The sequence below is a fragment of the Cyclospora cayetanensis genome, unplaced genomic scaffold (assembly GCF_002999335.1).
Source record: "Cyclospora cayetanensis isolate NF1_C8 unplaced genomic scaffold, CcayRef3 CcayRef3_contig_241, whole genome shotgun sequence".
NCBI lineage: Eukaryota > Apicomplexa > Conoidasida > Eucoccidiorida > Eimeriidae > Cyclospora > Cyclospora cayetanensis.
Window position 1 is genome coordinate 26,577 of NW_020312194.1, and position 21,534 is coordinate 48,110.

The window sequence follows — 21,534 nt, forward strand, 5'->3', positions numbered from 1 at the left end:
ACGTGGTCACCGGTGTGCCCTCACGAAGCCCAAGCGGCTATTCATTGTGTACCCTAGTCGTTCGAACTCGTGAAGTTCCAGGAGACCCATCAAAATTATTTGCGCCTTATGCTTTTGCATGCACTCCATACTATTGCCAAAAACCAGAATGGCAAAAGCATTCAGCACTACCACTGTGAGGATGGCTTGCTGTGCTTTAAAGCAAAGTCAGGACTGCGTCTCTTTGTACAAAACGACTTCCCACATCACTCCTAGTTTGTGTAAAAGCCAGGACAGTGCTTTTTAGGATCGCTTTTACGTTTGCACTGTAGTGGGAAAGCTGTCACGATCCTTGTGATGCCTTAGGGTGCGCCTCACGGCAGAGGAGGATGTCCTGTCACGTTCAGATTGTCCGCAGCTGAAGCCGGAATGTTCTCCTTCAAGCGCCGCATTTTGGAACGCCCTTAGCGGCCTGAAAGACTTTGGACTGATCTCACTGTAGACTTGATTGGTGGCCCCCGGAGGCCAGGGGTCAAGAAAGCATCTACGTCGTTCTCGGCAGACTCAAGAAAATATGCATATTTAATCCCTTGCTTCAGCTCTACCCCGGCTCAGGAAGTCGCTCAATTATGCTATAGTCGTGAGCCAAAGATACACATACAGATTTTCCCACGAATATAAATACAATGGGATCCAAAACATTTTACTGCGTTTGGGCAGGCCTTTCTGACCCGCCTATAGATTGGCCATAGTATGGCGACTGCAAACCACTCCCAGGCAGATTGCCAGACAGATTGTACAGCCGCAGTACTTGCGAGTCGAGGAGCACGAACAGCTAGATTTGTGTTTAGTTGTTTCTTTGGCAGAATGGGCTTGTAGTTACACACACTTATATACTTATTTCTGTCCCGCAGCGCTGGTCTACACTTAGGAATTCCTGGTCGATTGGGCCTGGAATTGATATTCTCAGTTCATCAGCCACCTTTGGCGGTGGAAATGTCCGGTGAACAGCTGGAAGCGCACGGAAATGTGCGCGCACAACTCAATAAGGACGAGTATGGAGCTATCATCAGTGGCGGTCGGCTAGGGTTTCGAGGCTGCTGTGGTTGGAATAGGTACATTTATTTATCAACACTGTATTTTGAATTGTTAGAGAGTACTATATACTCAGATTTATGCGCAGACACTTTCGGGTATGTTGTTTCTCAATTATTCATTTGGCCGGTTTTTGGGCCTTGAAGTCAACTGTGGTGTATACAATGGCTCTATAAGCATGCAGAGATTGCTCTATTAGGCATGAAAACGCCGGTGAGCTACTTCACATTTGAGTCTGTTTACCAACACTACCACCAGGGTGCAAAGGCTCGCAGCGGTCGGCTCGCTGAAATTTGCGAGCTTCCTGCTCCGCAAAAGTAGCAGAAAGGCATTGTTGGTTTGTCACTCGTTCGCTGTTGGCTAGCGTGTGTGCCTGTCGTTTAGTTTATCTGATTTCAGAAGTCGATGCACACCTTTGTTTCTAGCATTTGTAATGCTTACGGGTGTCTGTTTGCCTCCACAGGGGAGGTATAGCGGGACCTTTTCGGCTCTCCTATGCGAAGTTTGGCTCGACGTACAAGTATTGTACAGAGGAGCGTATTTTTAAAACTGGGTACAGGATATAGCCGGCTAAGCGCTTCCTACTCCACTAGCCATTTTAATTAGGAATTATTACAGAATCGACCAACTGAGCTCTCTGTTCCTACAACTCACTTATTGCAGTTTCCTATTATATCGATATCAGAAGACACAATATTGCCTGAGTGTGTGTATGTATGTATCCATGTATGCTAGATGGAAATGCTTGGAGTGCCTTGAGGGTGCAGCTACGCGCACCCTCGACATCCCTCTTCCCTCCTGCGCGAACTCCGAGACTTTCAGGCACAGAAAGGCTGGATCTCTTTTTTCTTATTAGATTCAATAACCTGCTAAGTTTGTGGTGAAGATCATGCACTGTCTTTTAAGAGAGCTACCTCCTCGCCTTCGCCATGTATTCAATCCAAGCTTTCCATAGGGCGATAGTGAACGCCAATTAACAAATTGTTAAAGATTAATTAAGGGGTTTTGATAGGAACTTCCTTCTTCTCCTTCCAGTGTCCTTCATCTCAAGTCTCCGAAGGGACATGACACTGTTGAAGACAATACACATTTAGTTCCTCTTCATCTTTGATAAGGCTTTTGCAGCAATAAGCCTCTTGATGTGACCCCGGGACGAGCGGTACACGGTGCCTGAGCATGCGAAAGAATGTCATGCATCGAAATTTTTCTGAGGAATCTGTGTCCTTTGAACAGCTTAGAAACAAAATTATATTTTCCACCCAAGCAGTGGCTCGCAAAGTCTATCAGGCTGCGTACCAGTGGATGCAGGGGAACGGGGTGGCTCTGGTTCTGCGTTTAACGAAGACGCCATTGTCTTGTACATATTAAATCGCATGTTCGGCTTAGGATTATGTCTTTCCCCTCTGTGTTTTAAGAGAACCTAGCAGTAGTAGGCTACAATGCATTTAAGCCACGAAGGGGAGTACACAGCAGGCTGCTGATGTGGTTGCACTGAGGAATCTTTCACGGATCACGGAAGCCGCACAAGGACCAGCGTATATAGGCGTTTTGATGTCAATATTTGAGGCCTTGGTTAGGGTTGCTTTAGTAGTACAGCCCTAGCAGGTGAAGGTGTAATTATTTTTGTTCCGGGGAAGGCGGCCTGCATAGGACACGTTGGCAGTAACAGCGGGAGCCATAACTAGATGAGAAAACAACGCTATAGCTTTGAAAATGGACTTTGTTCATATGTTATTGAAAGTACAACTTTTGCTGTGACTTGAACCACATTCAGGGCCCCCACCACCCAGGGAAATGCATGGGGGCCCTAGGGGGGGCCCTAAGAAGAAGGCTGTGTAGCTCTCTGATTAACAGGCTCTTGCATAAGCCCCAAGACCTGATCCCTTACCTCCAAACTTGATCTCAAGGAATTTCATGGCCTATTGTGGGAGTTTGAACTAAGTCTAGCGCCCACCAAAATTTGCATTGTTCGGTCCGGACTGAGAACGCCATGGGTTCATGTGTTTCGCTCGCCGAATAATTCGCTTCCCACTAAATTTGCTCTCTTAATCCCCGCATACCGGTTCCTCCTTCACTTGTTCGAATTCGTCTGCTTCGCTTGTTTCTCGCCCCGCCTCGCGAAGATGTGCAGTCTGGTGCGTCCCAGTGACGTGTTTGACTTGTTTGAGATGCAGCACGTGAACTTTGTGAATCTTCCTGAGAACTATGTAATGAAATACTATTTCTTTCATTCGCTTTCTTGGCCCCAGCTCCCTACCGTCGCCCAGGATGGACAAGGAAAGATCGTGGGCTATGTCCTAGCAAAGTTGTAAGACCCTATAATACCAAGTACAACGGAATAGAGCGCATGTACAAGTCCCTTATAAGCCACGTTAGAGAACACGAGAATACTCTTTTAGCAGATCTGCGCCCCCATGTCATATGCATTTACATGTCTACATGTAATGGACACTCAGCAGCGCCTCCGATTGCTTGCTGTTCAAGGCTCTTTTAGCCGCAATGTCTTCCGTCCCCGTCTGCGCGAGCACTTTCCGTTACCATTTACGCTCAACTTAGCGTCGAATTACATGTAAGGCATACTAGCTAAGGTTTAGGATATGAGGTCTCAGTATTAGCGCGTTTTTGCGGTTCGTATTTGTCTCAGAGAGGATGAGAACACCCAAGGACAAAAGCCTCATGGCCACGTGACATCGGTTGCTGTTTTGAGACAAAACAGAAAGCTTGGTTTGGCCTCCAAGCTCATGACGCTCTCCCGTGGGTTGACACTTTAGGTCTCCCCTGGGGTGGCATTCACTTACAAGTACATTTTGGTGCGCTTTGAGCTTATCGGCATACGTGGGTATCTTGTTTCTGTATCCATTTATAGAGCGAGCAATGGAAGACATCTTTGCCGCGGATTATGCGGCGCTTCACGTTCGTGTCACAAACCGAGCGGCCTATGCACTATATAGCAAAACTCTTGGATTCAGGTAATCAGCCTCCCCGGCGTATGCAGAAAGCCTTTTGTCCCTAGGGATGGGGGTGCACGCCTCGAATGATGCCTTTTTGTTAAAGTGTATGCACACCTCAGCAACTGTCGAAAACAGCATGTTCTTGAGGGGGGTGCGCATGGGCCTGCCACGCAAGGCCTGCAGACACAACCGTTTATTGATTGGCATTCATATTCTTCATGACTGTGTGCCGTATTTACAGTCCTTTCAATATTTCACTTTTTCCAGGGGTGCTATATCGTCTAGCTTTCTCATTTGGCGGTTTGTGTTTACGTGTCGTGGCTCATGCATATGTGCTTGTGCTGATGCAGGGTGCATGACATCGACAAGGAGTATTATGCGGACAAAGAAGATGCATTTAATATGAGAAACTATTTCGACAAGGGTACACGTACACTTGAAAAGCACGAAGCGGAATGGAGTGTAGTCTGGCGAAGCAAAAAGCTGTGCTAAGATTTCAAGTGCTCCATAGATCCTACGTAGATCTTCTGCATAGCAGAACCTCATGATACGTGCTGTATTAACTATGCGTAAAGGGGGACTAAGCACATATAGGGGGACTAAGCACATATACCCTGAAGAAATAATATAGCGACCTCCCAATTTCACGCTTTTAAAACACATACATGGATCTATTTACATGCGACTGCTTATGGGGGTACAGAACGGCGCCGGAAGGGACGTCGGCCAGCAGAAGAAGAAGCAGCATGCATACCAGAAACCAGCGGGAAGACACAGGATTCCAGTGTAAGTTAACCCAGCTAAATAGACTGAAAAGCATAGGGTTCAAACAGCCACACCACGGTCTCTCCTGAACGGTTAATGCTGGAACTCGGGGAGATCTGCTCGATGCATGCAGGCTGCAGCTCCGGCACCCGAAGCAACAGTGGCAAAGCCAGGGGATGCGCGCGGAGCAGTAGCGGGCACTGCAGTAGCGGCAAACGCAGGAGGAAGCACAAGCAGCGGCAGCAAAGGCAGGAGAAAGAAACGGTAGAGTTTAGGGTACACAGGTAAACCCGTCCAGGCCCGCCATTCCATAGGATAGGGCACAACGGAACCTCGTCTTTTTCAAGGGGTTTTGCAGCCTAGGCTCTAGTCCATGCTAGGCCAGCATCACAGAGTGTCTATGAGCTGGTGGTCTGTGAGTGCCCTGCTCTGTCTCTTAAAGGCGCGAGCTTGATGCAAGTGTGCGTTAATTTCGAAGCTGATTCGTTCAACCTCTCTTGTGCTTCGGTCTGACATATGGGAATGCGAATACGCATCACAACTGAAGTTGTTAATATGTTTCCACATAGTATGCGAATATACGCTTAGCCATGGCAATATTCTGAGATAGTGCCTTAAGATACGCTGGACTGTTTTATTTGCATTAATGTATGGATAGATATCTCATGTGGATATACTTGCATGGACACGAATGAATGTTGTGTATTTGCACGTGCTTTTTGCAGCCGTGCCTCTATATACGTAGAGTCCATGTTTTTGCCCCTAGAGAGAGGACCGTATATCTTGGATGGTTCGCCATTAAGTAGACTGTTTAGGGATAAAGTATCGCAGGCTGGGGGCTGGGGGGTATGGGAGGAAGGGCGCTAATGCCCCATAAGGCTGTGGCAAGCTCTCAGCTTCCAATTCTTCTGGAGGAAGGTACATTGAGGGTCGTGGCGGGGCGCTGCTCCTGCGGTGTTTATACACTCTCAAAGGACAGAGGCGAAGTTGAATGGGGCAACAAGGAGAAGGGGGGCTAAGTAGAGTGCGCAGTAGATATAGAGGGAGAAACGGGAGGACACAGATGAAGAGGGGGCAAATGACAATGGACGAGTAACCGTTAAGTGTATCTGGGTGCTCGTAGCTAAGTAACTTTCGTGTGGACACGAGATACTCTTTATGGCAGCACGAGCGTACATAGATTCGGCTTAATATCAACAGTTTTAGGATTATTAGCTCGACGCGTCCTCCAGTCGGTTCTAGGTGCTTCACGAGATAGCCTTGAAAGCGTCTCGCCGGATTACGGGGGACGCCTCCATTTAGTGGAGAGCGTTGCATCGCGTTCTTACCGGGGGACCGCCCTCTCTCTCTCTGCTTTTTTCATCTCGGCAGCCTCTCTAAGAATCTGTCTCTTCTTCCGGCGTCTCTCCGCTTGTTGCTGCAGCTCAGCCTCGACCGCAGCGGAGGGTGGCTGCCGATGCAGCAAATTCACCCTGGCAGTTGATAGCTGTTCAGTCAGCTCCTCCTGCATCCGGGTTAGCTGGGGCAGCATTGTCTAAAAGCAACACAGCACAGGCTTTCGCTGTGCCTCCTTACGAGCCACAAAGCACGCGGACATTCTTTGTCCTTTCTGCCTCCTCCCATCATTCCGCTCTCTACGTGTCTTTGTAGCCCTTTGTCTCATCTATCTGTACCACTGCAGCTCTCCGTGCTAAAAAAGAAATCAGCCTCGCTTTCTGTGCGCCTGCTCGCGCTGACCAGTTAATCCTGTCCGCACTCTGCTTATGCGGCAAACACCCTTCCTGTACCCGCCTACACAGCATGCCGCGACGTAACTCACTTTGTACATGATTGTCTCCGCACGAAGGCATCTTTCCTTTTTGCTTATTTCCCCCAAACGCTGTTGCAAAGTTCCCAACGTCTCAATAAGCTCGAAGGCCACTTCCCGACCCGACTCAGTTTTGCTGTATAGATCCTCTAAGGTATAAACAGCAAAAAAAGAAAGACATCACCATCCAAGTGTGTTTGCTCATTTGTGGAGTGCGCACCAGTACTAGTATTTATGTGTATGCATGTGGGCATGCGAGCATCCAAGTGTCGGTGGATTGTATTCGTTTTTGAACGTGCCTGTGCTGCTCTGAAGCTAATACATATACTGACAGCTATGCACAAATCTACATACAGTACATATATGGGACTGGCCGCATGTGTCTCTGTAAAATGAGTATCTGCAGAAGTATACATATCTGATGAGGTGCTCCGTGCAGCTCCTCCCCCAAGGATGCATAGGCTGGTTTATAAGTTGGAAAGACAGGAAGTTTCTCGAATTTCCCTCCTTTTACCGCGGAGACACCTATAGTCCAACCCCTTATATCTGTTCCCTCTGCTATTCTCGTGGGCAGATCCCTCTCAAAGCCCCCGTCCCGTTATCGTTTCGTTCGTTCCTCACTGTTAGCTTCGTCTAGTTCCTCAATCCTGGGCTGGAGATCCAGCAGTTTTACCTTCTGGGCATTGAGGCGCTGTTGTAGTTCCTTTTCCTTCGCTAGTAACTCCTCCATGTCAGGCTCAGCGCTGAGGAGTACACACGCCACGAGGATCGAAATATGACCCCTGACAGTCAGAAAGGGACCACAGAGTAAAGCCACTGTACCTATTCATTCTAAACTTTAGTCCTTAGCATCTTCAATACATTTCCGTACCGCCCAACTTCTCTCCAGGGCCGGCTACCATGGGGGTTCTCTGAGGATAACAAGGACGCAAGGATCTTTCTCGAGCCACGCCAAACCTCCACAGTCTACTGATTTTGATGTAGCTGTGCGCTACTCCAAGGCTTACCGAGCTCAAGTCGGAGTCTCTTGGTGCTGGACTTTTCCTTAGCTAGCTCATCTTTGAGACTTGCAACCTCCTCAGCTAACTCCGGCACAGCCCGGCATCTTTTCTGCTGGATCTGCAACTGCTGCTTCAGCTCTTTTGCCCTCGCACGCAACTGCATCACTTCCTGCAAATGTAGACAGCCGGATAGATTTTTGTGCCACTGGACTCGTGGCAAAGTGACACTAACTATGCATTGTGTGGAGAACTGGGCAAACAGCCGTGCGCTACGAATACAGTATTTTTTCTGGTGAGCCAGATGACTACTTTTATGCGGATACAACATCAATATGCACTTCAGTTGCCAGCTTTGTACATGTACATTCCACATTCTTGCCCCCACCCCTCTACCCAGCTGGTGAAGAGTTGACTACACCTCTACTTCTCAAGCGTACAGATTCGGCCTCTTGGGTCGCTAGCAGACTTCTCCTCTCTGCGTATTCTGAGCTCATGCAGCAACAACGTGCGGGTTTGCTGCTAGTGTTGGTTGTAGCGTTAAAAGCAACGGGCGCTATGCCACATCGTGCTCTGCAATCAGGGACGCAAGGGGCAGAACAAGGCTTGGGGGATAGTAGGGTAGCTTACCCATCGCATTACTCCGTTCCCACATAAGGCAAAGCTCGTCATTCCTGTGGAAACGACACCGTGATGCTTCCAGCGTTCAGGCACGAAGCATTGGGTGCATATCTTGGGTTTGCGCCCCCTCACACTGTTGATCTCGTTTGCAGCCCGTGTTCTCCTATGATGTTTGCCTTTCTATTCCTTAGACCGTTTCTCTCCTGTTGTCAAGAGCTCTCTCTCTGCCTCCTTCCGTAGTCCTGCCTTTCTACGCCTGACCCTGTTCCCTCAGTGTACTGTTTGCCTGTAGCACCCTTCCCGCCGTTTTGTTGCCAGTGTTAGTAAAATACACGCACCTGTCTATCAGCTGCACCCCAGTCACGTTCCTGCTCTCCACTGCCTTTTCATAGGCATCCTTTTGCCTCCGCATTGCTTCTTCCAACTCAGAAAGACAAGAATTGAGGCGCTCAGAAGTCATCATTGACTCCTCTACTTCCACTATGCACATACGTAGATGCGTGCAACTTGTTGTGCGTTTTTAGTGCATGCGTCTAATCATGCACAGATGAACTAATGGGTTCACGCGCAGAGGCAATATACAAAAATAGGTTCGTAGAAAAGTGAAGTGGGACCACGCACAGGGTCCGCAGTAGCAGGAATAAGTTCAGGGGTTAAAACAAGGTGTACCGCAACATTGAAGGACGCGAAGGTATGAGGAGTAGGACTAGCATTAAGAGCGGCAAAACGAACCATTGCAAGCGGCAATCTTCTGCAGCAGGCGAGAATGCTGGCTGCGGAGCACAGCCCTTTGTTGTAGTGCCTGGTGGCACTGCATTGTAATGCCCTAAGCAGAATCGCCACTGCATATTCTGCTAATGCTCCCGGCTCTGCTCGCACTAATGTTTTCGATGCGGCTACCCCTTCTTGCTTATCGGAGTGCAACTCGGAAAGCATGCGCCCACCAGCACCCATATCTTTCCGAGGACACATGGCCCGCCTGGTAGGCACTTTTTCCGGCTACTTCTCTTCGTGTCTATAATTTTGTGTCTTTCCGTGTTTCATGGCGTCTGCTGCCTATATGCTTCTTTCTCTATCGGTTCCTCCTCGTGTGCCAACGATCCCGTCTTTCAATCTCTGCGCCTTTTTTATGCCTCTGCGTTGTCCCTTCCTGTGCCTTTGTGCCCCCTCCCTGCTTTTTCCAAAGCCCCTTTCTATGTCACTACCCCAATTTCCTCTGTGTGCCTCTCCCGTGTATGCCTGACCTGAATTGTCGCGTCTTTGGACTCCACGTCTTTCCTAAAAATATCAATTTCATTGGCCAGCACTCTTTGTCTTTGCAACAGCTCGGAGAGGCCCTGACCAGCCTCCTGGATTTGAATTGCGTAGGCCTCGCACTGCTGCCGCACGCGTTCGATTCCCGCCTGCTGTTTCTCCTGCTCCCCCCAAATTTCGTGCAGGCAGCGCTCCGCGAATGTTGCCTCGACACCCTGCACACCAGTATCGGCTCGGTAAGCAGTTGTTCAGCTGGTCAGCTTATAGGTCGTGGCCTGAGCACGTACCTTGCGATTTACTGCGGAGATGGGAACGTTCAATGGCGGCACTCGTTGGCAACAGCATGCACGCGAGGAGGACTAAGAAGAAGGGCAGGCAGCTACCTAGGCTTATTCTGGGTAGCGATGAATGAGTTTGGTTCGGAAGAGGCAGAGAGAAGCAGTGTGGGGGGAGCGCCCCAGGTAGGGAGAATGCGAGGTTCTGGAAGCAAAGGTGGCAGCTCGTGCGTAATGTAAGCATTTGCATACTTTTGAAGAGTACGCACACCACAGTTAAATTGTATGGAAATATGAAGCGGAGCGTCACTGTAGGAGCTCTCATAATCAACGCAACAACAAGAACATCTAGGTACATTTGCAGGACCTTGAGGTTGAGCTGTTCTAGTGTCTCCTTCCTTAGTCGTTCGCTATCCGCAAGTGCTTGGGCTGCTTGCTGCCGCTGTGCGGCCATTTCTATCTCCATCGCATTCCAGCGGGCTATGCGTTGCAGCACCTGCGCTGCCTCCGCTTCCAGTTCACACCGCCGCTTGCTCTGCGCGTATGGGCACACACCTGAGCTTGGGGAAGTAGGCGATACGGTAAGGGTGTAGGTGCTCACAAGAATGGTTTGAAGATACATCGGATGTATTAGTTATGCAGGGAGTTGGGGTTAGGGGTAGAGCTATGAGTTCGTAGGATACCAGTGAGGTAAGATCTTCTTTTCTCTGCTTAAGAGAAGCTTCCTGAGAAGAAATGTTGGACAAAATGGTCACAGCAACAAGCTGAGGTTTAGTGAGCTCTCGCGTTGGGGTTTAGGCTGTTCAGGATATACGGTTTGAGATTTAGGGCTGATATACATCTCCTTTGATGCGGTCGTACAATTCCTCGTTCTTGGCCCTTAACTGTCCTGCCTGCAGCCAGACCACATCCCTAGACCATAGCCTTTGCAGAAGCTTGCAGCTCTTCGCAGACGATGGCGTTTCTATACCAGTGAAGCCACAAGGGATATGCAGATCGAGGGAGCAGCAGAGAAAGAGAAAGATCCTAACAGGCAAGCCCAAGAAAGCCATAGACACAGAGAGCGACTGAGAAAACTAGAGTAAGCCGACGAACAAAAAACGCAGCATGCGGGTGAAGAGCTGCAGACACGGACGGCAACTTGCCTCTTTCGTGCGAGAGGCAGACTCCATTAGAAGAGCTTTTTTCTGAAGCTCTAGCTCCCCCTATGACATTTGACACACGTGACGCAAATACGAAACCTTGAAAGCGTGCATAGTTTCCTAATAACGCACGAGGCTGCAGGCAACTTTTAGCCCCTTAGAGCCTGGATCTTCCAGTGGTCCATTTAAAACTTAGAAAAGGGGAGCTGTGGATTGAGACCTTGAGCAGCCCAAGACGCAAAAGTATCCCACCTTACGAGCCACTAAAACAGGGAGAAGCGCTGCAGCACGGTCTCGTCGCACAGTGCCTTTATTGTAGTCCCTGCACTCACATCTCATACAGTTGATACCCTCAATCCTAGCACCTTGCCAGCAGTCGACAGTCGCGATCTCCACAGCGCTTCCCAGATCTTTTGCTTTCCCCGTTTCTCGCGAATCGAACTCCGAAAACGGCGCAGGGCAGCTACCTCGAGTCTTAGTCAGGTCCAAACCCTACCCTTAAACCTTAAAATCTGACGCTTAAGCGAGGCAGGCTGGCCCTTGTGTATATCTCACAGCTTGGCCCTCTCTAGGACGGTTCTAAAGTGCTGAAGCTCCTCCTTGGCTTGTTGCAAGGACGCAGCGGCAGCTTTCAGTTCTGCCTGTATCGTGTTGCGGCATTCGGTGGTGTCGGCAAACTCTAGCTGATGTCTCCGCACAGCCGGAAGTCTCAACACACGCAGAAATGAGGAGTGCAACCGCAGCCGCACTGGTGACAACCTGAGAACTTTTTCTCTAGCGGATGCATTGGAAGGATCCGCTGCAGCTACCCAAAGAGCAAATGATTAAGGCAACTAGCCTTTTACGCCATCAGACGGCAATTGCAGCGTGCAAGTTCCGCAGCTAAAGCTTCTAGATGGAGCAAGGTAGGGCTAAGGTATTAGGCATTGTGGCCTTAACCCAGAACTTAGGGCTAAGAGTTTGCCTGCGCCAGGTCGAGTCGAGTGCGTATGCTTCGTTGTTGTGGCTCAAGCTCCTCAGCCATCCTCCGCTGCTCCTTCAGAGTTTGTTGCTGCTGGCTCAGCTTTTCTGTCAGGGCCTGTGTGCAAAGCCGACAATATGCATGCAGCAGCAATAGGAGTAGCCGCACTAAGGGCAATCATATCCTCGGCTCGAGAAGGCCACGCGACTGAAGTCAGTTCAGTGAATCAGGATATGAGATTGCGCCTTTAAATTGCACTTTGGTCCAAGGGTGCTGTCTACTTGTATTTCGGTATTCGCCTGTGCGACTAGCTGTTGCTGCTCCTCGGTTTGTTGTGCCACCCGCAGCTCTTGCTGCTTCATTGCATTCAACATGTGCTGTACAAGTTCGCGCTGCTCCGTTTGCCTCTGTGGCTGAGACAACATCTGGGTAAGTTCTTCATTTAGGCTCTGCTGCCGAGCGGCAGTCTCCTAAAGGATACTCAAGCAGGTGAAGCTAGCTCAGTGTGCATGCGTGTAGGTAATGAAAGAGTCTCAGACCAGCTATTCGGGTGCAGATGGCGAGCGAAACGCCTTCTAATGAGCCAGTAAAGGCAGGTGGTCTGGAAACTCGCTAATTGCTAGCTAGCTGTGTGGCTGGCTATAAAAGATACCCAGGAAAATGCACGGTTGTTCTTCAGTTGACATGTAGTGTGCTCATTTTACAGCTTAGGATTCGCCTTGCCTCTATCTTTCCTACGAGCGCTTTTTCTTTTTGACTCAATTTGACAACTTCATCCTTGCCGCGCTCTGTTCTTCACAATCACTAACCCACATACCGAAGCCCCTATATACATGCACCCTAAGCCATTAAAAAGCCCTAGCGGAGAAAAAAGCATCAAATCTTTTTCTCGCGACTGGCCAGTTCTGTAGTGATTGCCTTCAGGGGTTTAACACCACCGGTTTCAAATGCTTAATTTAAAGCTCTAGACGTTCCCAACAGCTTAGGAGGTCTCTCTTTCGAATTTCGGCTCACCAATAGACGCATTGAGCCGTTTCTCCTCGCGCTGCAAAGCGAAGCAGAGGGTCAGCACTACCAAAGAGAGTTTGATGAGCGCAGACGCATACCTGTGCTTAGAGATACATCGAGGCTCAAACACACGGATAGGTGATATTAACGCTTGAATATTCACAAAAAGCAAAGCACGACACAGCAAACCAGAGCGACCACGAATAGGGAGTGGATGAGTGCAGCAGAAAAGGAGAGCGTTTTAGTGCCCGTGTCAAGGAAGAACCTAAGGAGGAGAGACTGTAAGACTACAGACGGATGCGAAGGTACTAGCAAGAAGGCTGAAGAAAACAACTAAAGGATTGGAGCGAATACCAAAGAACAGGAATGCTACTTTTTCCTGCCTTCAGAAGCGCTTAGGAGACACTACATCAGTTTTGCGGAGAAGTGCGAATTTTCAGGTACCTTCAGCAGTTGAATAGTTTGTGAAGCTCCCTGTATGAACACCGTCTCCACTTCAGCAGCTCTAAAGGAGGAACCACGAACGAAAGCCCCAACAGGCTCCAGACGTATGGCACCGCTTCGAAATTTCACATTTTTCGCGAGAAGCCTCACAAGGGGCCTTTTGGGGGTTATTTAAGAGGCCTTAGGGAGGACCGCGTTAGGAGCTGCTCTGCCTTTTGCAGGATGCCTTGGCTGGCTCCTACAAGGCCATACTAACCGGCTTCTTAGCGGCGTCACACGAGCCTTTTAGAGAGAAAGGCATTAGGCAGGGAACCCTTTGAGTGATCTTTCAAAGGGAAACCTTGCGTTTGAGTTGGCTGACCGTTTGACTTGTGTTTCGAGCTGTCCCTGAAGCTCTTGCGCTTCCGCTTTGAGCGCAGCCAGCTGCTGATGCAACATATGTTGTCGTGAGGAGGAACGGACGACATCAGCTTTCTTCTGTAAAGGCCGAGACGTGAAGGAGCACGCTTCGACACGTAGAGAGGCAGCGACGCCGCCAGTTCGAACTAGGGAGACACTGGGGGCTTGTGGCTCAAGGGGTTTTTCTCAGGGCATTTGGGATAATTGTATGAAGCGGATCGACTGATAATAGGGGCGGCAAGTACATCTAAGTAGGGAGCCTATGCTATTTTGTTGAGCTTGCTGTTAGAAGGGGCACGCGCGAACGGGGAGATCGGAGGTAGGAGGGAAGGCAGGATAGACAAGGCAGTGTGGGAGCGTAAGAAGTCTATTGGTGGGAAGGCCTTCCGAGACTGACGGGAAATCGTTGCCAGCAATAAAGGCGATTCACGCGAGAGACAAAAGAAAGAGGAGCGAAGCAGCAGCTAAGCAGCTCAAGAGGCATGAAGGCATCAAAAAGTGGGGAGTCCACGAAGTCTATATCCTAATGTTCCCCTGACACCTGCACCCTAAACAGTAACGACGATGCCCCATACCCGATCCTCCCAGCAGCATAGGGTGACAAGCATCCCGTGGGGTTCGCACCTCATTGATTTCATGTTTCAGCGAAGCAATGCGTTCAGCGTATTGTGCCGCCTTTGTTGCAGCTTCTGCGAGCTCCTCCTGCTGATGCGTTAACTGCCCCTGCAATCGCTGGAGCCTTGCTGCAGCGTAGCTCTCCTTTGATGCAGCGTGAGCGTAGCGCTCGTGCAGTTTGAAGAACTTTTGCTTTAAGAGCAAAGCCCTGAGCAGAAAGGCGCGTGCAGTTGGACCGCAGCCTTCAGAGTAGTGTGGTTAGTTGCGACTTGCCCTGCTAATGCTTCTTCTGCTATTGCTGGAGCTGCCAAAAGGACTACTGCTTACTTGTTCACACTCAGGGCTCCTCTCTCGCATAGGGAGTCCAAGCAACTACTCACATTCTCCTCTATTGGGGGTGGCGGCAGTTGCACGATTAACAGCCCATCTGAAGCTGATGCCGTTTCCGCTGGCAGAGTTGGTGCATCAGGTAATGGCTGTTGCTGCAGCGCAGGCAACAAATCTTTCTCCTGCTGCCCCTCCCCCATGGTCATCCCTACGCTGTTTCACTCAGCAGGGCCTCTGGGTGTAAATACACCCTAGAAGGCCAATAACAGCTTCTCTGCATACGATACAGTCTGTGGTTCCGCTCGCCCCCTGTGTGTAAAATCCCCGTTTTCCATAGGTTTTTGAGTACTGAAGTGTTTGTGCCGCGCTTAGTAGCGGCCCAAGGGCTACCTTTTGCTCTCACTCCCACGCAGCATTACTGAATTGAGGAGGCTCGTGCCGGTAAACGCACGTAGCTAGCTCTCACTCCAGCCAATGCCTGAAGAGCGAGCTTCACTGTTCAGGAGGCTAGATGTGAGTCGGCCATTGCCGAAACAAGCGTCAACGGCAGTCTCAGCTAAATGCTAAACGCAAAGAGAGAATAAGGCTGATGCGTGGAGCACCGAGCGCCAGATTTGCGCTCCTCAGGCCGCTACATGCCAAGCTTTGAACGAAACAAGAGAGAGTGGAAGGGCATGGACATCAAGCTAGCGGTTAGGAGATGGATAGCTCGCTCCGACGTACTCTCTTGGGTGTTCCGTGTGTCGGCTCTATGTTTACAGGGGTGCTTACATACGGTACTGTACATAAAAACCGGCCGCTATGGTTTCTTTCTATACCTTGAAGGTTTTAGACAAAAATTTTAGGAAGTCATTACAATAGTATTTTTTGAGATACGCTGCCAGCTGTACACAGTCCCACAAAGCCCCACTGCTTTCCTCCCGCTATGTCTGGGGGTCGTGTCCGCTTGTCGCTCCGCCTCTGTATCTGTGAGCTTCGTGCGAGGAATAAAAAAAATCGAAATGCTCTGGATATAGCTTTGCTAAGAGAAGAAGAGAGAAAGGAGTGGCTCACTGCAGATTCTAGAATTAGTTACGTCTAACGCGTTCGTATCTGCAGCTGCGCATTTTTATGTCTGATGCAAAGAGGGAGAGGACAGAGGACACATCTGTAGGGCGATTTTAAGAGCGTTTGATAATAAAGTAGAGAACAAGTATGAATTTTAGAGGAATTATGCTAAGGAGAAGATTGTTGAAGGTGTGCAGCGTGGCTGCTAGACATTCGGGCATGCAGATCAGTGGTATCACGAATAACTCAGGTGCCACTAGGCCTAGAAATGGCTGTCTAGTACTCCTATTGGGAATTAGGGAGTCTGAAAAACTGAATTTTATTGGAAGGAGCCGAAATAAAGGCGCCGGTTATTCCACTTCTGTCCAAACGCGGCGCCTTGCCTTTGTGTTTCTTTCCAGGTTGCGCATTAATATTGGCTCATTTTGCATTAGTAGATAATGGGGCCTACGGTGCAAATCCAAGGCCGCGTGCTAATCTATTACCAGTTTACTGCGCAACATGTCTCACCGGCACTTTGCAACCCCGTATCCATGCATATTCTGAATCACACTCTGTAATGGTAGCTCTTTTACTCGTGCGGTTTGAGTGGCATTCGAATCTGTAGAACGCATTTGCATCCATTTGAAGACCTGCTAGGAGCGTGCCAGTGTCCACAGTCTGCCAGCCCGGCCCCTCACGGTGCGTATGTACAGCACAACAATGAAAAATCAAATCTTATAGTAATTGACTTTTCGACGATAGCTGTTCCTGTAAGAACGAAGCAACTGACCCGGAGGCTTATTCCTGTTGAGCCTCTGCCGGGCCCCAGAAATAATCTAGTGAGAAACTAGGCAGTGCTGGATTCTGCGCTTCTTCCCATCAAAGAGTGGATTCAAGTTGGGAAAAAAACTAGGTTCCACTGCGAGGCAGAGACTTTTAGCCGCACACTGTATCAGGCTGTGCGGGGTAACGGTGGCTTCACCCCTCCCATCGTGAAAGCCTAGGAATAGTCCCTCCATAAAACAGAACGTCCATCAGCAACCAAGCCGTAGAGAGGAGAAATGGCTGAGACAAGGTACTACTAGGAACTGGCCTCTGTGGTAGAGCTTCCTACGTCGTAGTAGGTACAGCTGCGTCTTGCCGGCGAGGCTTGGTGAGAAGTAGCCTAGACTCAAGGCCTGTGCATGCCCGCATGTACCTATCGAGTTGTGCAAATGCTGTGGTGTCGCCTCTAGGACTACTTCTGCCCCTGCATGTCAACTTGACACATGCCCGAATCTGCTTTCTCGCTAGTTGTCGCCTGCTACCTCCGAATAATAAATGCCTGTGCGTGGTGTCTGTACCTCGCTCTCCGCACATATTCGGTTTAACTACCTGCACAATTGCTTTAAAAGACATGTCACGAAGCAACCGACTTTGGGTAGATCGCTTCAGCGCCAAACTAGGGCTCTCCCTTAGAATCCCTCTATCCAGCAGCAGCAGTTGCTACTAGAAACGTTCAAGTCCGTCGATCTCAAAAGTTAAACCACAAGGATTGCCGACTTCCCCTCCGCAAGACATGTGTCGAACCAGCAGCAAGGCGAATCAGCGCGGGTGCTGCATCGCCTTGCCTTTGGGGAGGCCATAGCTTTGGTATTATTTCCTGGCGATGTTTCCTTTTTCTGCTTTTTGTGATGATCCCTTTTGGCCTTTGCCGCTTAGCTCGCCTTGTGATTTCTGTTCTCATATGACTCTGGGAAAGACGAAGCCAGGGGATGACAAATAGCCGTCTCGTCTGTACAGCTCGGCGTCGTCTGCCACCGTGATATATGCGTAGGCGGCTGTTCCCCGTTTTGAACGTTGCTGCTCTTCCTCGCTGCTGTCAGACTCCCGAAAAATGCCAAAGTCGTCGGTCCGTTGTGTCACGAGACCCTCAAGCATTGCTTTGAGTTCATAGCGTCTCAGCGCCATGATCCGCACAGCTTGAGAAAGCAGCAGGTAGACCACTCCCACAAGTAGGTGGCCGCAAAAAACTCCGAAATTGTACCAACTTAGGCAAATACACACTGCCCACGTTCTGAAAACACCTGTCAACAGCAGTTCCATCCACATTGCGTCCAAAAGCCCCTCGCATACCCTGATGCCTTTCGTTGTGTCGGGACCAATGAGCAAAGCGTGGAACGCAAGAGGCGCTGCTGCTTTTCTGCACAGCGAAAAAACCACCATGTTGCTCAAAGAGACGAAGCGCGGTGCCGGAGAGGAGGAGCTGTCATTCTGCTGAGAGGAAGTTGTCGCTGTGTCTGGACAGAAAAGGGACAGATAGAGAGCACAGGTCGTTCAACAGCATTCCGCGTCCTCAAAGCCGAGAAGCATCTAGGGGTGGTGCAAGGTGTCGCATGCATCGTGTGCTGCACAATCTGTCGTAATCACTGCGCATGGATCGGGAGAGAGAGAGGGAGATATGGACGAATAGAGAGACAGATAGGGAGAGAGACAGATGGAGATAGATAGAGAGAGAGAAAGATGGAGATAGATAGATACAGAGAAAGATGGAGATAGACAGATACAGAGAAAGATGGAGATAGACACATGGAGAGAAAGATGGAGATAGATAGATTGAAAGATAGGGACAGATAGAAAGATGGAGAGAGACAGACAGAAAGAGAGAAAGATAGATAAAAAGAAAGATGGAGAGAGATAGAATGATAGATAGAAAGGTAGAGAGAGAGATGGAAGGAAATAGAAGGAGAAAAAAAGTGCTGCAGCTAGTAGGGGCACTATATATATCGCGGTTGAAGACGAACTTTTGACGAATTTGTCGGAGTGTAGGGTGTAGTATTGCTTCCCACAGAGGGAAAAGGGGAAGACCAAAAACATGGTGAGGAGGTTGTAGATGGGTTTAGCCAAGAAGCAAATTGCCAGCATGAGTCCAACGGTGCACTTGGGGAGGGAAGCCTTTGTCACAACGATCGAGCCGTTGGATAACAGGGCGCCGCCATCCAAGTCAAGGTATGCAAGTCCGAGCTGGCGATACAGCAGGAGTCTCGACAGCTGTTTCGTGCCGAAGCAGAAAGCCGAGAAGGCAGAATCCAAGATGGGAACGGTAAAGAGAGAGCTGACGAAGCAGACTGCCACGGATACAACCCAAACGACTCCCATGGTCCTGTCGCGTACATCCATCTGCTGGAAAGAAGAGACGGGGAAGTATTCGAAGGGAGGAGACCCCTTCACAATCGCGAAGGAGACGAATCCCACCAACACGAGCACCACGTGCAGCACATCCAAGAAGACGGCGGCAACGGCGAGACGCAGCTGCTGGCCATACGACAGATAGGGATTTCCATCGAGCACCGTCTTAAGCCCCCCAGACTTCCAGCTGAAGAGCAAGACAAGCAGCCTGAACAATACACGTCCAAACCCCACTCCTGAGATCGGAAGGCGTCGACTGGACTGGAGGTCCCGAACCAGTCGACGTTGACGGCGACTTAGACGCTGCTGTCTCTTCTGCGCTTGAACGGCAAGAAGCGGCTCTTGACGTTCACGGACCCCAAGGCTTTCCATAGACGCCGCTGAGGAGTACGGTATGAGGGTGCCGGCGCTGCTGCTTGGCAAATAAGAACCGATAAACTCGCGACTCCCCTGCAAAGACTCCCTCTCTCGATCCTTGTTGTTCTCCGCCCCATTGCCCCCCGCCCCCCCCGCGGAAAGCGGCGCCGCTGCCGCGTGTCTCTGCAGCAAGAAACTCCCTCGCTGTCGAAGGCGCTGAATGTTCTCTAGAACTCCCCGCCCTACAGAGGCAGCAGCGGTCGCTGCAGAGGAGGTCGGCGGCTGCTGCTGCTGCGGGGGCACCTGCTGTTTGCCGTCTCCCACTGAGGAAGGCATCGCCGATAGCTGCAGCAGCTGGTTCTGCTCGTCAGTTGGGCTTTCATACATGCTCCTCTGAGTTCCCTTTGCGCGCTCTCTCTCCGCCAGTCTGCACTGGTTGAGCTTTAGGGGCCGCACAAAAATCGTAAAGATATTCTTCAAAAAAAACCACAAAACCTTGTCCGGCGTCGTGAGCATCCAGTAGAGCCGCAGCGCGAGGTAGGGAAAATCCACCAACAACAACCCCACCAAAAACTCGTATTTCGCGGACACGAAGATGTCTGCCTGCCCCGAGGCACCCTCCAAGGACTGCTGCACGGGGAAGGCAAAGCCTAAGGTCATAACGCCTACCAACGTTAAGATTAGAGTCGCCATGCATACGTACTGCGCAGGGGAACCAGGATCTGAAACTTGCAGAAGTGCGTAGGTACCTGCCACGAAAGCCACATATATATATATATATATCTATATCTATATATGTGCGCCAGGATAGAAAGCCATGCCCTCTTTAGGCCCGTGCGAAGGCGCAGACATTTCGCACGAGAGCATTTTCATCGGTGGATCAGAAACTCGCGGTGACAGGAATTTGAAGGCAGAGCCGAGCAGACAGACGGGGAAGGTGGACCGGTGGAAGGACGGCTTAGAGCGGCGTCGACTCGTGGTGGCGATTCTCGCGCGAGGAGACTCACCTAGGGTATCATTGAACATAATGGCAATATCCAGGAAGTCCAAGGAGAGACTGAGCGCAAGATCGCCTTGCAGAGCAGCTTCAATAGACACAGACTTGGAGGCGGAGGAGCGGATTGAGGCGCGTGCTCGAGCCGTGAAGACAACGTACAACACCGGCAGCAAGAAAACTCCCAGATACGACAGCGAGTCATAGTTGTTCTCCTCTGAGGCAGAAGACACACGGCAGACAAGGAGCACTGGGGATCTTCGCCACGCACAGACAGGAAATCAGCGCGAGAGCACAGGCTTAAAAAACGAGAATAATAAGACAAAGTGGCGTCAGAAGAGGAACACCCCTGTGCGGGCTAAAAGCCTCTAATCGTGGAAGGAACAGGTTCTGCAAGATCTTGAAGTGCGCACAGAGAAGCGCAGAAGAGCAAGGCTTGACAGGTTGCATGAGGACTCTCGTGCTGCAAGCCGATAGAAAGAGCCTCTCCGTGAGAGGCGATCGCGGCATCGGGGAGGAGGCAGACACGAAAAACAACTACGAGGGAGAACAGAAAAAAGGCCACATTGAAGGCTTCTTACGGTCCACAGAATCCGACGAGAAAAGGCGAGATCCGATATGCCCGAAGACACCTTCATCGTTTTGCATATCCACAACCGGATACTCCCAGGGAGGCTGTTGGTACGTCGTTGTGTCTTTCCAGAAGGCGATTAAGCCCATCTTGGTGCCTTCAAACCCACAGGTTGACGCAGCAAGGCTCTAGGCAAAGAGCGCTGGGAAAGCCCCGTAGGCGACACAGACCAGCGCAGCGGAGTGAAGAATTTATGGCGATGCATGCATATATCGGCATTTTGAAGAGCACAGCAAGGTAGCCATCTAGCCATCCATCAGCTCACACGGCCTGCTGGGCAGCGGCTAAAGAGTGAAGCACGGTTCCTTTCCCCATATATATATATACACGACTTCAGAGGCGGGCTTATATATATATATATATATATATATATATATATATATATATATATATATATATATATATATATATATATGGGGGAAGAAACAGAATAAGATGTGTGATTTAGAGAGAGATTATGTGTGTCTTAGTGAGGGTAAATATATATACCATACTCTGTATAGCGCCTCTCACGGGGGAGATGTGTGGGGGGGGTATAACTCTCGGAGACAAGATAGATAGAGCACACACACCAGAACGAGACACAAAAGGCGAGAGCGTGTCCTCTCTTGTGCTGAAAAAAAAAATAATAAAAAAAGTTCAAAATGCACTAAAGACTACGTACCAGAGAGCGGGATTATTTTGTTGTTATGTTTTGAGCCGCTGAGATATTGT

At 49.9% G+C, this 21,534-nt stretch overlaps 5 protein-coding genes across 5 annotated transcripts; 1 reads left to right on the forward strand and 4 right to left on the reverse strand.

Annotated features, from left to right (window-relative positions):
• Positions 1–3,197: 3,197 nt before the first annotated feature.
• LOC34622934 (N-alpha-acetyltransferase daf-31) lies at positions 3,198–4,820 on the forward strand. Its single transcript, XM_026338242.1, has 5 exons — positions 3,198–3,382; positions 3,719–3,828; positions 3,941–4,043; positions 4,376–4,449; positions 4,729–4,820. The coding sequence occupies exons 1-5, from the start codon at positions 3,198–3,200 to the stop codon at positions 4,818–4,820; spliced, it is 564 nt and encodes a 187-aa protein (XP_026194027.1).
• Positions 4,821–6,280: 1,460 nt separating this feature from the next.
• LOC34622935 lies at positions 6,281–9,033 on the reverse strand. The gene is made up of 6 exons (XM_026338243.1): positions 8,949–9,033; positions 8,555–8,696; positions 7,219–7,379; positions 6,777–6,982; positions 6,606–6,744; positions 6,281–6,351 (listed from the first exon to the last, which is right to left on the reverse strand). Exons 1-6 carry the CDS (start codon positions 9,031–9,033, stop codon positions 6,281–6,283), a joined length of 804 nt encoding a protein of 267 aa, XP_026194028.1.
• Positions 9,034–9,272: 239 nt separating this feature from the next.
• Positions 9,273–13,601, reverse strand: LOC113147492. Its single transcript, XM_026338244.1, has 7 exons — positions 13,543–13,601; positions 13,301–13,445; positions 12,130–12,300; positions 11,443–11,570; positions 11,140–11,209; positions 10,891–10,950; positions 9,273–9,494 (listed from the first exon to the last, which is right to left on the reverse strand). The coding sequence occupies exons 1-7, from the start codon at positions 13,599–13,601 to the stop codon at positions 9,273–9,275; spliced, it is 855 nt and encodes a 284-aa protein (XP_026194029.1).
• LOC34622936 lies at positions 13,601–16,302 on the reverse strand. Its single transcript, XM_026338245.1, has 3 exons — positions 16,199–16,302; positions 14,324–14,522; positions 13,601–13,777 (listed from the first exon to the last, which is right to left on the reverse strand). The coding sequence occupies exons 1-3, from the start codon at positions 16,300–16,302 to the stop codon at positions 13,601–13,603; spliced, it is 480 nt and encodes a 159-aa protein (XP_026194030.1).
• A 2,702-nt stretch (positions 16,303–19,004) lies between these two features.
• LOC34622937 lies at positions 19,005–20,909 on the reverse strand. Its single transcript, XM_026338247.1, has 4 exons — positions 20,755–20,909; positions 20,170–20,447; positions 19,230–19,917; positions 19,005–19,158 (listed from the first exon to the last, which is right to left on the reverse strand). The coding sequence occupies exons 1-4, from the start codon at positions 20,907–20,909 to the stop codon at positions 19,005–19,007; spliced, it is 1,275 nt and encodes a 424-aa protein (XP_026194032.1).
• Between the last annotated feature and the right edge of the window lie 625 nt (positions 20,910–21,534).